At 36.9% G+C, this 14444-nt stretch overlaps 1 protein-coding gene across 1 annotated transcript; it reads left to right on the top strand.

The window, feature by feature from the left end:
• Positions 1–257: 257 nt before the first annotated feature.
• On the top strand, positions 258–14442 carry LOC306862868 (stomatin-like). The gene is made up of 7 exons (XM_079405916.1): positions 258–428; positions 1883–1992; positions 3305–3377; positions 8537–8619; positions 9348–9551; positions 9935–10069; positions 12497–14442. Exons 1-7 carry the CDS (start codon positions 368–370, stop codon positions 12683–12685), a joined length of 855 nt encoding a protein of 284 aa, XP_079262042.1. The 5' UTR covers positions 258–367; the 3' UTR covers positions 12686–14442.
• Positions 14443–14444: the final 2 nt, after the last annotated feature.

Genomic DNA, 14444 nt, shown 5'->3' with positions numbered 1-14444 from the left:
TAATTATGTGCATTCAAATCTCCACACCATATCAAATCCACCGCTTTAGCTGTTATATTACATTCAGTTCCTCCAGTGTTAACTGATGCACGGATTATAAACGTTCATTTAAAAGTGTCTATATAACCTATCGACCAAATCGCTTCCGCTTTCCTACCCACTTCCGTTGTATGGTCACAGACAAGAGTAAACCCCGCCCACCAACACTCCAAGCCCAACCCCTTTCAGCGAGAGGGGGATGAACCTCACGCAGAATCCGATCTGTCCCGTGCAGAAAAACACTACAGAGAAGCGATCTGCTGCTGGAAGTGCTTATTAAAAGATCTGCTCCATATCAGCCCTGAATAATTCAAAGATATCGCCTACAATGGAAGATGGGAGGGAAACAGCTTCGATGAGAGAGCAAAAACGGAAGGATCGACAAATAGGTTGGCTACTACTGAATTATTATTATTATTATTTAACATCACGTGTTTGCACCGTTGTGTGCGTTGGATAAACGCTGATAATACGAATAAGCCATACTAAATGTCTCTGCATATTGTCTTTAATAAGATTAAAAATACATTAGAAAATATATAAGCATTGGAAGCACGTCCATGCTCCACTTTTTTTCTTCAGGGTCTGTTATTATTGTTGAGAGTGCAGCATGGGTGTGTCTTTATGCCCTCTGTGCCAAACGAGGCAACAACAGGTGCCCATACCCCAACAATATTAAACCGAGTCCTGTAGTACTATACAATCCAAGCACTTGTGTTTTCATCAGAACAATAACCTGTTTTGTTGTTTATTTAATTTGTTATATTTGTTGTTTGTTTAGGCTCTGAATTGATGTGCAAAATAATAAAGGTATAATAATGAAAAAATATGATGTAGTATAGTATGGTGTGATATAGTATAGTGTGGTGCAGTATAGTCTAGTACTGAATGGTATAGTGTATCATAGTAGCCTATAGTATGGTGTGGTTTAGTAAAAGTAGTAAAAAATTGCATATACATGTCTAGAATTATTCAGATTATTTGTGCTGAACAACTTTTTGGAGTTACTTTATGTCATCTTTATGCAAAACTAAAAAATAGTGTTGGGAAGCACAAGAACTTTATTTTAGAAAAACCAAAATGTGCCTTGATTTATAGTGTATTAAACACAAACATAATTTTTAAATAGATCTACATTAAATCCTGTGTAAAAACATGGAGTTTTATTATCATGTGGCTGGTGGTCAAAGATCTCGGCTGTAATGTAAAGGTTGCGAGGTCAGTACCAGGCAGGGATGATTTAATTATTCTACAATTACTGTGATGATTGGCCTGCTCAATAATCATATCCAGTATTCAATCTTACTTTGCTCTGACTGTCACAGCAGTTAATGGAATTTGCTCTGGATGGATCTGCTCAAGGAAATACCTTATCTCTTATTAGGTCTGATGGGTTAGTAGACTAATGGTTTTAGGCCATAGTAGACTCTTACAGTTACATTTCTCTATAGATCGGTGGTGTCACACAATTGATGATACTCAAGGTAGGTAAGGTTTGAAAGTAAAGCAATGGCAGTTTTGTTTGTTAATTTCTTTTTTTTTAACTGTAGGGAAGCGTTCATTTGATTTGATTTGCTATGTGTGGCTTATTGATGTGGTTGAATAGCTATGAAATGTTGTTAATGTGCTGATGAAGTTCCTTGGTTCATAAGCAAACTAGTGCTATAATGCATGCAGTTCAGCGTGAAGCTAAAAGATTTAGTTTTTGCATCTTTGAACTCATTCAACCCATCATTTTTATGAGCTGTGTTACAGTAGGTTAATGTGCATTTGTGTGTGTCTTTTTATCTTTTTTATCGTGTAGTAGAGGTTTATGCATATGCATATTTGCTTTGCCTTACAGCATTGGAGAATACAGACAGTGACATTGGCTTGTGTGGTTGGATCCTGGTGCTTTTCTCCATCCTGCTCACATTGCTGACCCTGCCTCTCTCCATATGGATGTGCATTAAGGTACTTTATTGTGGTCCTTTCATTAGTTTGATGCCATACAGCAGGAATAGGCAACGGTATCCTGCAGAGTTTAGCTCCAACCCTAATCAAACGTTCTAGTGATCTTGAAGACATTGATTTGCTTCTTTCGGTGTGTTTGATTAGGGTTGGAGCTAAACTCTGCAGGACACCGGCCCTCCAGGACCGAAGTCGCCTATCCCTTCCATACAGCATGGCCCATCATGGCCCACAAGTTTTCCTTTAAGTCTTTGTATATCAGGGTTCCCATGGTCTTGGAAAACACTGAACATTTTCTTTTAAAATTGTGAATTCCATACATAGAAAAAAAATGGGGTGGGGGGTGCACCTTAAAAAAAATTGTTAAGCTGATAATTATTTGAATGTTTTGGCACTTTGGCCTATTTATTATTATGTTTTGGCCTATAATATAATATAATATTATATTATAGGCCATTCAGTGCCCCCCAAAAAAAAATAAAAAATTAACAAAACATTAAATATTATATTATAGGTCATTCAGTGCTCAAAAAAATAAAAATAATTATCAAAACATTAAATATAATATAATAGACTATACTATAATATAATATAATATAATTGAAACATAATACTGAAGACATTTTAAATGCAACAAGTTAATTTAGGTATCACAGCATTTATAATATACTGTGTATTCATTTTAAGATTTGCAAAAGATTACATATTATTTTTTTATGATTGTATTGCTATTAATTTAGCATTATTAAAGATTATTTTAAGGGAGAGTTTGATGACAGCAAAGGTAATCTAAATGTAAAAATAGTTACGCATGTAATTTCCAGTACTGACTGATAGATCTGTTATCAGCTGATACTGATAAATTAAAGAAAATAAATAAATTCAACCAATATGACACCTATAAATTGTGCATCCCTACAGATAGTCTAGTTATGTTCAGCTCTAAAATTATTCATTAGCTAGAAATGGCATTTCATGAGGGTAAACTCTATAAAGTGATTTTACAATCCTTGTTGGAAATCATAAACAATTGGAAACATTCATTGGTATATTTAAGTTGTGTTGATCATTCCCTTATCCCATATCTTAAATTTGTGCCACATTTTTCACACCAGATAGTTTTTTTTTCATAGGAATTGAGAAGTTCTGTAATTTTTATCTTTATCATCTTTATCTTTATTAAGAAAGATGATGAATGCATGATAAAGGTTGCCATGCAACATCTAAATGACATAATTAGGGCTTTACCTTCTGCTGTTTTAAACTGCTGTAATTTAGCCCTTTTTATGAAAGTTAATACTTCTTGTTCTTACAGATAGTGAAGGAATACGAAAGGGCAATTATCTTTCGTCTGGGACGTATTTTACGAGGAGGAGCCAAAGGGCCAGGTAAAAGAAAACAAATCAATATGATTTGATCATTCTGATTTAATCAGTGCTAGTAGTTTAGGCATCTCATGTGATGATGATCCTGCTCCTATCTGTAATCTGTAATCAGTGATCACACTCGTGTTGTTTTTGTTGTGTGTGTGGTTAAATGTGACACTTGGTGTCTGCTTGTTTGCATTTGTGCTGTGGCTGTCCACCACAATGATGGCTTGTCACAAGGCTAAAAAATAAAACCACTTATGTTGTAGAGAAACAGAAGGGATCTGTTTTGCATTTCCACTGACATGAATAAACCACATTTTTTTCAGTATCACACTAGCAATCATTTGAGTATGATATAAAGGCACAAAAAGGCACACCTTACTCAATCATATGCAAATGTAATGGAGAAATTGATTATATTCTGGAAGTATTTCCCAGTAAGCACGTGCTTTCTTGAGGCGTCTGTAAAAGATCATATTACCTGCAAAGCATCACGTTTTATTTCAGTTGTTTATTTCAAGGGCACATAATGTTCTTAACTTCATAACTTCATAGTCTTTACAGTTAGATAGTAATAGCTATATAAAAAGGTATTAACGTCTGAGCTTGTAATGTCAGGTTATAACGTCATAACGTGCTCTGTACTCTAGCCTTCTAAGCCATAAAAGTCATTTGACCAGATGTCTAATTACCATCCATTTTGTTTGTGGCTCTGTTGCCATTGTCACGTATTTCATTGAGGTTTCAAGTAATGCTATGGTTGTTATAGTGATAATGCGATTTTCCTGGAGGTTGATCTTAGTGACTGGTTATATTTCAGTGTTTGGTAACTTAATCTAAAGTAATTGCAAGTCAGCACTACATATAATGATATTCCTCAATTCCTCAAATTCTTCTTCTTCTTCTTCTTTTGCATTTCTTTGTCTTCTCCTCCTTCTCTTTCTATTCTTATCTTCTTCTTAGATTTCAGCAAATTAATTAAGTTCAGACCACTTAACAGATGGGTTTCTTCCAACTTGTTTTTATTTTGGACTTAATTTCAGCCTCAGAGTGAGATCACATTTACTGTTGCTCTGCGAAATTTGAGTAGGAATCTGTGTGATCGCGAGTTTCATCTGAGGGTGAAAAAATTCCCCACACAGATTTCGCTCATGTTCAAGTTGCCGCAAGTTTAAGTTGCCACGTTTGCAAACAAGCTGCTTAGTTTGGAAGTGCCTTCAGTGTGAGCTGTCTTTCATACATTGCTACACTGGACAGTGGATCTTTTTTTTAAAAGATGTGCTACTTTTGAAGAGATTTAATATCAAAGTTTGAAAATGTCCTATCAGCTTGCATTGTTAAAACGTTTTGCATTCAGTGAGTAACCAGCAATGTTTGACAGAAATATTTGCACACTGTGGTTGCAGTTGTTTTTCATGCTTTTTTTTTTTTTTTTTTTTTTTTTTTTTTGCTTACTGAATTGTGACGGTTCTTAAAGGGTTACTCCACTGCAAAATGAAAATTTTGTCATGTCGTTCCAAACCTGTAAAACCTTTGTTCGTCTTCAGAACACAATTTAAGATATTTTGGATGAAAACCGGGAGGCTTGAGACTGTCCCATTTACTGCCAAACACTGTCAAGAACCAGAAAAATATGAAAGACACCATCAAAATAGTCCATCTGCCATCAGTGGTTTATCCGTAATGTTATGAAGCTACGAGAATAATTTTTGTACGCAAAGAAAACTAAAGTAACGACTTTATTCAACAATTCAACAATTGGAGAGTATCCGCTGGACGCAAACTGCATGTGCTGTTCTGTGTCAGCCGCAGCCACACAGATACGCTGTTTTCGTTCAAATCAAAGCGTAAACAAATGCAGTTTGCGTCCAGCGGATACTCTCCAAAATCACGCTACACTGACTCAGGAGACGAATTGTTGAATTGTTGTTATTTTTGTTTTCTTTGCGTACAAAAAGTACTCTCGTATAGCTTCGTAAAATTACGGTTGAACCACTGATGGCAGATGGACTATTTTGACGATGGCTTTCATACTTTTCTGGGCCTTGACAGTGTTAATTGTTTGGCAGTCGACATGGGGTAAGTGATTAATGACAAATTTTCATTTTGGGGTGGAGTAACCCTTTAAATGAAAAGGTGGCACAATGTTGAATCCTGTGTAACAGAAAAACTCTGACAAAGTGCATGAATCATTCAGAACCTAAGCTTACCTGAAACAAAACAATTATTTTGCTGCTTTAGTGAATACTGACATTTTCTTTAGAAAATTCAAATCTATATAGCTGAAGTTATTGCTAAGTTCGAGTTAATGACTCTGTGCAGTTGATGTGCTTGTGTTAGTGTCTCTGGTGTGTATTGCTCTATGCTGTGTTTGGGAATATGAATCCGCAAGGCAGTTCCCTCCAGGAATGAATTTATGAGGGTAGTGTCTATTATTAGTATTAGTCCACCGACTTAATCCCTCATGCGCAATGAAAGTCAACAGAGGCTTTTCACTGTGAGTTTTTTTTAATGAAAATCTTTTCAGTAGTATGTTTTGAGGCAATAAATTTGCCTAGATGCCATTTATACTATAGGTCTGAAAAGAGAGCAAGCTTGATTTCTTGGTCCTCTTTGAGCCCACAGGGGTCTGCAAACAATCTGCAGTAGGCTCCTCCTCCACAGGTTTATTTAAGGGTGGAATGTGAGTGGAATTTTCCACAGTAGACTACAGGTGCTGGTCATAAAATTAGAATATCATGAAACAGTTTATTTATTTCAGTAATACCATTCAAAAAGTGAAACTTGTATATTAGATTCATTCATTACACACAGACTGATATATTTCAAATGTTTATTTCCTTTCATTTTTACGATTATAACTGACAACTAATGAAAGTCCCAAATTCAGTATCTCAGAAAATTTGAATATCAATTAAGACCAATGCAAAAAAAATTATTTTTAGAAATGTTGGCCAACTGAAAAGTAAGAGCATGTACAGCACTCAGTATTTAGTTGGGGCTCCTTTGGCCTGGATTACTGCAGCAATGCGGCGTGGCATGGAGTCGATCAGTCTGTGGCACTGCTCAGGTGTTATGAGAGCCCATGTTGCTCTGATAGTGGGCTTCAGCTCTTCTGAATTGTTGGGTCTGGCGTATTGCATCTTCCTCTTCACAATACCCCATAGGTTTTCTATGGGGTTAAGGTCAGGCGAGTTTGCTGGCCAATCAAGAACAGGGATACCATGGTCCTTAAACCAGGTACTGGTAGCTTTGGCAGTGTGTGCAGGTGCCAAGTCCTGTTGGAAAATGAAATCTGCATCTCCATAAAGTTGGTCAGCAGCAGGAAGCATGGAGTGCTCTAAAACGTCCTGGTAGACGGCTGCGTTGACCTTGGACCTCAGAAAACACAATGGACCAACACCAGCAGATGACATGGCACCCCAAACCATCAATGACTGTGGAAACTTTACACTGGACCTCAAGCAACGTGGATTATGTGCCTCTCCTCTCTTCCTCCAGACTCTGGGGCCTTGATTTCCAAAGAAAATGCAAAATTTACTTTCATCAGAGAACATAACTTTGGACCACTCAGCAGCAGTCTAGTCAAGACGCTTCTGACGCTGTCTCTTGTTCAAGAATGGCTTGACACAAGGAATGCGACAGCTGAAACCCATTTCTTGCATACGTCTGTGCGTGGTGGTTCTTGAAGCACTGACTCCAGCTGCAGTCCACTCTTTGTGAATCTCCCCCACATTTTTGAATGGGTTTTGTTTCACGATCCTCTCCAGGGTCCGGTTTTTCCTATTGCTTGTACACTTTTTTTCTACCACATCTTGTCCTTCCCTTTGCCCATCTGTTAATATGCTTGGACACAGAGCTCTGTGAACAGCCAGCCTCTTTAGCAATGACCTTTTGTGTCTTGCCCTCCTTGTGCAAGGTGTCAATGGTCGTCTTTTGGACAACTGTCAAGTCAGCACTCTTCCCCATGATTGTGTAGCCTACAGAACTAGACTGAGAGACCATTTAAAGGCTTTTGCAGGTGTTTTGAGTTAATTAGCTGATTAGAGTGTGGCACCAGGGGTCTTCGATATTGAACATTTTCACAATATTCTAATTTTCTGAGATGCTGAATTTGGGACTTTCATTAGTTGTCAGTTATAATCATCAAAATTAAAGGAAGTAAATTTTTGTCTGTGTGTAATGAATGAATCTAATATACAAGTTTCACTTTTTGAATGGTATTACTGAAATAAATCAACTTCATGATATTCTAATTTTATGACCAGCACCTGTATATACAAACCTCTGAACAGACTAACAAATCCTGATGACTCTCTAGAAAACCTCCCAGTTTTGTTTAGAAACGGCAGGGATGACAAATGAAACGCATTAACCACTACTAAAGCTCAAGCACACATACACACACACACACACACACACACACAGACCTACTTTTCCATGTTGCATGTTGCCAAACCGTTCTCATTGTCCTGTTTTTTGTTTGTTTGTTAGTTTTTGCAGCCTTTTGAGTCTATACTCACCATTTTCTTTTGCCCAGGCCTGCTTTTAATATTTAGAAACATTTTTTTTATTTAAAAGATTTATTATATTAAATATTTGTTTATTAACTATAATATACATTTATAGAGAGAGTTTTTAAAAAAGAAATTAGCACTGTTATTAAGCAAGAATGCATTCTTGAAGTTTTTTCATTGATACAAAAATTTATTTCAAATATATTCAGATCTTTTGAACTTTATAAAATGGTTTCCACAAAATATTAAGCAACACAAACAATAAGAAATGTTTCTTGAGCACCAAATCAGCATATAAGAATGGTTTCTGAAGGATCATGCGACTCTGAAGACTGCAGTAATGGCTGCTGAAAATTCAGCTTTGCCATCTGTAAATTACTGTTAATAGATTACATTTGAAAATCATTCACCAAAAAACTAATCCTATAAACTGATGTAACTGCTGTACTGTGAAGCATTAAAGCAGATGTCGGTGTGATCATTTATTATACTCGTGACTGCAGTCAGCTGAGTCCAGTTGGCGGTGAGAATGGAATTTGGTAGATTGCCAGTTGAGCGCTCATTGACGATCAGCCCTGTTTCTTAGAGTTACTGATTATGATGCTCTGAGTGTCTGCTGCTGTTAAATATTTTATTGTATATGTGTGTTGTCTCACACAGGTCTTTTCTTCATCTTGCCGTGCACGGACAGCTTTATCAATGTGGATATGCGCACCATCACCTTTGATATCCCCCCTCAGGAGGTGAGATCACACACAATATCTAATCCTCAACTTCAGCCTCTGTTTTAACACATGAACAGCATCAATATAAAGGTGAAGCATGCCATCTCTACAATGTTAATACATTTGCCACACAGTTTAATGTACAGGGACTATAAGTAAACCCTTTGATGATTTTTTTTATTATATTATTTATATATATATATATATATATATATATATTATTCTTGCTCAAGGGTTCATTTTATTATAAACACTGAAAACCATGATATATCAGGATTCTGTGATGAATAGACAGTTCAAAAGAACAGCATTTATTGGTAATAGACATCATTTGTAACATTATAAATGACTTTAATGTCACTTTTGATCAATTTCATGCATTCTTTCTGAGCCCAAACTTTTAAATGGTAATGTATCATGGTTTTAAGCAGCACATCTGTTTTCAACATTGATAATGATAAGAAATGTATCTTTAGCCGCAAATCAGCATATTAGAATGATTTCTGAAGGATCTTGTGACACTAGTAATGGCTGCTGAAAACTCATCACATTGTAATGTAATAATAAATTGTAATAAGATTTCACAATATTACAGTGAAAATGAAAAAAAATAAAACATGTAAAAATCATAAAAAAATGTAACCGGTAGGTAGTTAAACTTTTTACCGGTAGTGTATGGTTTTTTTTTTTTTTATCACCCAGATGATGTTTTTGATTAAATAGTCTTTATGCATTCATCCTGATAGGTGCTGACAAAGGACTCTGTGACAGTGAGTGTAGATGGTGTAGTCTACTACCGTGTTCAAAATGCAACGCTGGCAGTAGCCAACATCACCAATGCTGATGCAGCCACTCGTCTGTTGGCACAGACCACCCTGAGGAACGTGCTGGGTACAAAGAACCTGGCAGAGATCCTGTCTGACCGGGAGGAAATCGCCCACAGTATGCAGGTAACACCTGAAACTACACATACAAAACAAGAGTTATACTTTTTAAAGGAATAGATCACCCAAAAATAAAAAAATAGAGCTTGTTCCCTCACTGAATTGGTTTGGGCTAGACCTGATTCTAGCAGACAATGTATATCTTCAGGCAGTGCATTCACTGTAGCTCAGCCAAGGCGCTGACTTATCCAGCTCAACTGCATTGCTAGTGCCTTCCTCAGTTCGCATTCGGCCCTCCATTCACTCATTCCATCTGACATCCTTTAAAAAGCTGGGGAACATTCTTCATGGCAGGCACACTTGGCACAGCACTTCAAACACGAGGAGCATGAGCCATGAGGAATCTCTGAGAAGAAGTGTTTAGACTTGACCCTTTGTTTTTTCTTTAGTCCACACTAGATGATGCCACAGATGACTGGGGTATTAAAGTAGAACGTGTGGAGATCAAGGACGTCAAACTGCCCCTTCAGCTCCAGAGGGCCATGGCGGCAGAGGCTGAAGCAACCAGAGAGGCCAGAGCTAAGGTAACATGCTTTTGATATTTAATAAGGGCTGCTGTTACTCATTTCACATGGAAACATATTTCATATATTTTTTTGTATATTTTTCATCAAATAGATGCAGCCTTGGTGAGCATTAAAGGCTTATATATAGTGCACAACACTAAAATTCTGGTGTACTATTTATTTTTGTTACACACAGGATACTATGGGCTAATATTCATTATGTGGAAGGATATAACAAGATTTTGCTGGCAAACACATATTAATCATCCTCTCATGTACATGCATGTATACGTATATTGTAGACCAAATTATTGCAGTGTGTGGGAGCTGAATAGAAACGTTCATTGCTCTGAGGCAAGACCACCGCAATACTCTCATAGGAAGACGGAAATGACAACTCCTTTCCTTTTTCTTGGTGTATTTCCCACTAATTTGTCGATTGATTTATGTGAGAGCCTGTATTTTGACATTTCCAGTTGTATGCCTGGTTAACCTCTTCCGTGTACAGTTGATTTGCCCTGCTTAAAAATGTTCATGAGAGCACATGCTCTCAGAAGAACATGGAAAAGGAAGTTTAATGAGTTTATTTTTGGTGCACAATTATTCTTGCATGCTTAGCTCAGATACAACAAGTATGTTTTCTTCAAATCAATGCCCCAGCCTACATCAGCCACACAGCAAGACGTGGGAAGCCATTGTCCTGGTTAGTAAAAGAGTAAGCGGTATCTCTCTGCATCAATTATATAAGTGGGTGTTTAGCAGAAACTTTTAAAAAGAAGTAATGTACAGCATTGGTTCTCAGCTGACGTCAAAGTCTGTGAGGTTAAGTCAAACCCTGTGGTGTTTTGGCATAAATTCATCTGGCACTTGGTACAAATATTCAGATGGCAATATTAGACAGATGCCAGTATAGACAGGCTGTGTGGCAAGACTTGATCCAAAAAAACCATTAACAAAACTATACAAGACAAAAAGAATCCTGACCCAAACTCACCTCGAGTTATTCCAAACCTGTATGAGTTTGTTTCTTCTGTTGAGCACAAAAGAAGAATTTAGGTAACCAAACAGTTGACGGTAGCCATTGACTTCCATAGAATGGAAAAATAATCGGAACAACTTGAGGGTGAGAAAATGATGGCAGAATTTTCATTTTTGTGTGAACTATTTCTTAAAATACAAGTTCACCTGCAGTAAACCTGTGGTTTAAATATAGTTTGTTCCGACTCCTGGGAATGTATACCCTTGAAAATAGCTGCTCCAAATGAATTTAATAACAGCAGCATTTCGACCCTCAGGTCTTCATGAAGACCTGAGGGTCGAAACGTTGCTGTTATTAAATTCACTTGGAGCAGCTATTTTCAGTGTGCGGACTTCGCTCCTTTTTCTTTGTTCAAGTTCCTCAGTTGTCCTGCACTTGAGTCCGATCTGGGTGGTTGGGATGTGCACGCCTGTTTGACTTTTTTGATTCTTCAATGTATACCCTTGGTCATAAAGCAAAACTAGACGAGTTGCTTAAAGGAATAGTTCACCCAAAAATGACATTTTGCTGATAATGTACTCATCCTCAGGCCATCCAAGATGTAGATGAGTTTGTTTCTTCATCGGGACAGATTAGGAGAAGTGTAACATTATATCCCTAATTGACTGTTTGCAGTGAATGGGTGCCATCCGAATGAGAGTCCAAACGGCTGATAAAAACATCACAATAATCCATAAGCAATCCACATGACTTCAAGTACGTGTTTGTAAGAAACAATTCCATCAAGGCATTTGAACTTTAGAGTGTCGTTTCTAGCCAAAATACCAGTCCATAATCTATAATAATGCTTCCTCCAGAGGAAATGTCCATTTCCTGTTTTTCTCCAACATCAAAATCCACCAACATATTTGTTTAGAACTGTTTTTAACCGTTTTGGCTTGTATTTTAACATATTTCACTCCTGATTCGGACAAGATGACTGTTTCACTGGAGAAAGCATTTTTATGGATAGAGGAAAGGAATTTTAATGGTGGATTTGTTTCTTAAAAAAACTGTTTTTCACTTTACAAGAAATTAATTTATGGACTGGAGTTGTGTGGATTATTGTGATGTTTTTATCAGCTCTTTAAACTCTCATTTTGACGGCACCCATTCAGTGCAGAGGATGTATTGGTGAGCAAGTAATGTAATGTACAATTTCTCCAAATCTGTTCCAATGAAGAAACAAACTCATCTACATCTTGGATGGCCTGAGGGTGAGTACATTTTCAGAAAATGTTCATATTTAGGTGAACTATTGCTTCAAAGGAATGATGAGATAACTCAAGTATGACTGTAGGGGAAAGAGTGGGCGTCAAATTGAAACTGGGTTAAGGGTTGGAAGTTTTGTGTGGTGTAAAAGGTTTGATAAATCAAGACACGTATGTTTTTTGGTTTTTTTCACACCGCCCCTCTGCTGTTTGTAGGTGATAGCCGCTGAGGGGGAAATGAATGCATCACGGGCACTGAAGGAGGCATCTCTGGTGATCGCAGAGTCCCCCTCTGCTTTGCAGCTGCGCTACCTCCAGACCCTCAACACCATCGCAGCGGAGAAGAACTCCACCATCATTTTCCCTCTGCCTATTGACATGATGCAGTCCTTCATGAAGCACTGAACTGAGAGCCACATAAACCTACCTACACACACACACACACACACACACACAGACAGACAGATGCATCCATGCAGAAATGAACAGACTGATGTTATATAACATGCACTCATGTGAGTATACTGTACAGCCGGGTCCAGAAGTCTGAGACCACACTGAATTCTGGTATTCAATTTTTGAAAACTTAAAACTAAGAAACATCATTATATGAAGTGAAGAAGAAATATGTGAGGTTGTATTTGCAAATTGTTCATCAAATTGGTAATCATGTGACTCTGTACAGATAGTCAGATGTTCAAAATGCTCTTGGGATCATCTCAAATAATTCTGGAGAACACGTTCATCAAGTTTTAAACAAATTTGTGGAGTTCATGCAGCTTGAGTGCTGCTGTTGTTGAAATACATATGCATTCTGAAGCCCATGCACATTTTTTAAATTTGAACCACTCAAATTGTTATTCCGATCATGTACTATATTAGAAAAATGCAAAATAGAAACATTTTCACTAGTGGTCTCATATTTGGACCCTACTGTACATACACCACATAAGCACAGCCTGATGTATGATCTGCAGATGTTCCTAGTAAAGACATGATCACTCTGTCTGAAGGAAATCTAATACAGCCAAACAATATGAAAGTCATAAAATATTTGCTAAAGAGGCCAAAAAAAAAAAAGTGCTTTGCTGGTTGATCTTTTAGGTACTGAATATTGCAATGTGATGTTTGGCTTTTTGGTTGATAGGTTATGGAACATCTCCTAGTCATATGAGTCCATGTGTGTGTTTCAGGCATATGTAACCTTACCTGCTTGATTGCCAAACAGATAATAAACCATCTAAAGGAATATGTGGATGTATCAGGTGTCAAAACTGACAGCAGTGCTTATTGTGCCTACCAGTTTTTCTCGCTTTCTCGAACCTTTATTAACGCTGATTATCACTATATAAAAGCCTTAAGCCATATCCATTTCAATTACTGAATTAATATGTACAGATTTACATGATGTTGGTTGATTTTTAAAACCACAATGCATTTGTACATCCATTTCCTGTCACATTAATATTTTATCGCTTGGTTTATGAAATCTTCTATCTTACTGTTTTATCTACCAGACATTTACATACATGTAATATGATGTTTTTACATCAGACTTCAGCTGGAAACAAATTAAGCCTATAGAGGTCAGTGTTTGTGCTTTTAATGACTGTATTTGCTGCTTCAAATATTAGAGGATGGAATTACGAAGACTTGTCAAAGATGTGAAATTAGTGTCAGTGCTGCTTAGGACTGTTTAAGGTTTCAATATTTTGAAATATTTGTTTTTTCATCATGTATCGGTCAATCACAATTCTACATGTAATTGTTTATGCTGTCATTTAACTGATGTATGCTGAATATCACATATGTTGTTTTGTCCAACTCACTTTTATGTATATTGTAATATTGAATGTTGTTGCTTTCCTGTAGCTCAAATAGTAGAGCATGGCGCTAACAACGCCAAGGTCATGGGTTCAATTCCCAGGGAAAGCAAGAGCTGGTAAAAACTGTAACTTGAATGCAATGTAAGTCGCTTTGGATAAAAGCGTCTGCTAAATGCATAAATGTTTGCATATTTCTGTGTGATTTTCCTATTCCCTTCAGTAAATGATAATGTGTAATCTTTCTCATGACTTACAAGTATATAAACTCTTTGCCTTGTTATTTTCCAAGACTGCTATTAATATGATGCATAAATCAGTCTTTGAAGAACACTCTGGAA

This window comes from Barbus barbus (assembly GCF_936440315.1).
Source record: "Barbus barbus genome assembly, chromosome: 43".
Classification (NCBI taxonomy): domain Eukaryota; kingdom Metazoa; phylum Chordata; class Actinopteri; order Cypriniformes; family Cyprinidae; genus Barbus; species Barbus barbus.
This window is presented reverse-complemented; position numbering and strand designations above follow the sequence as displayed.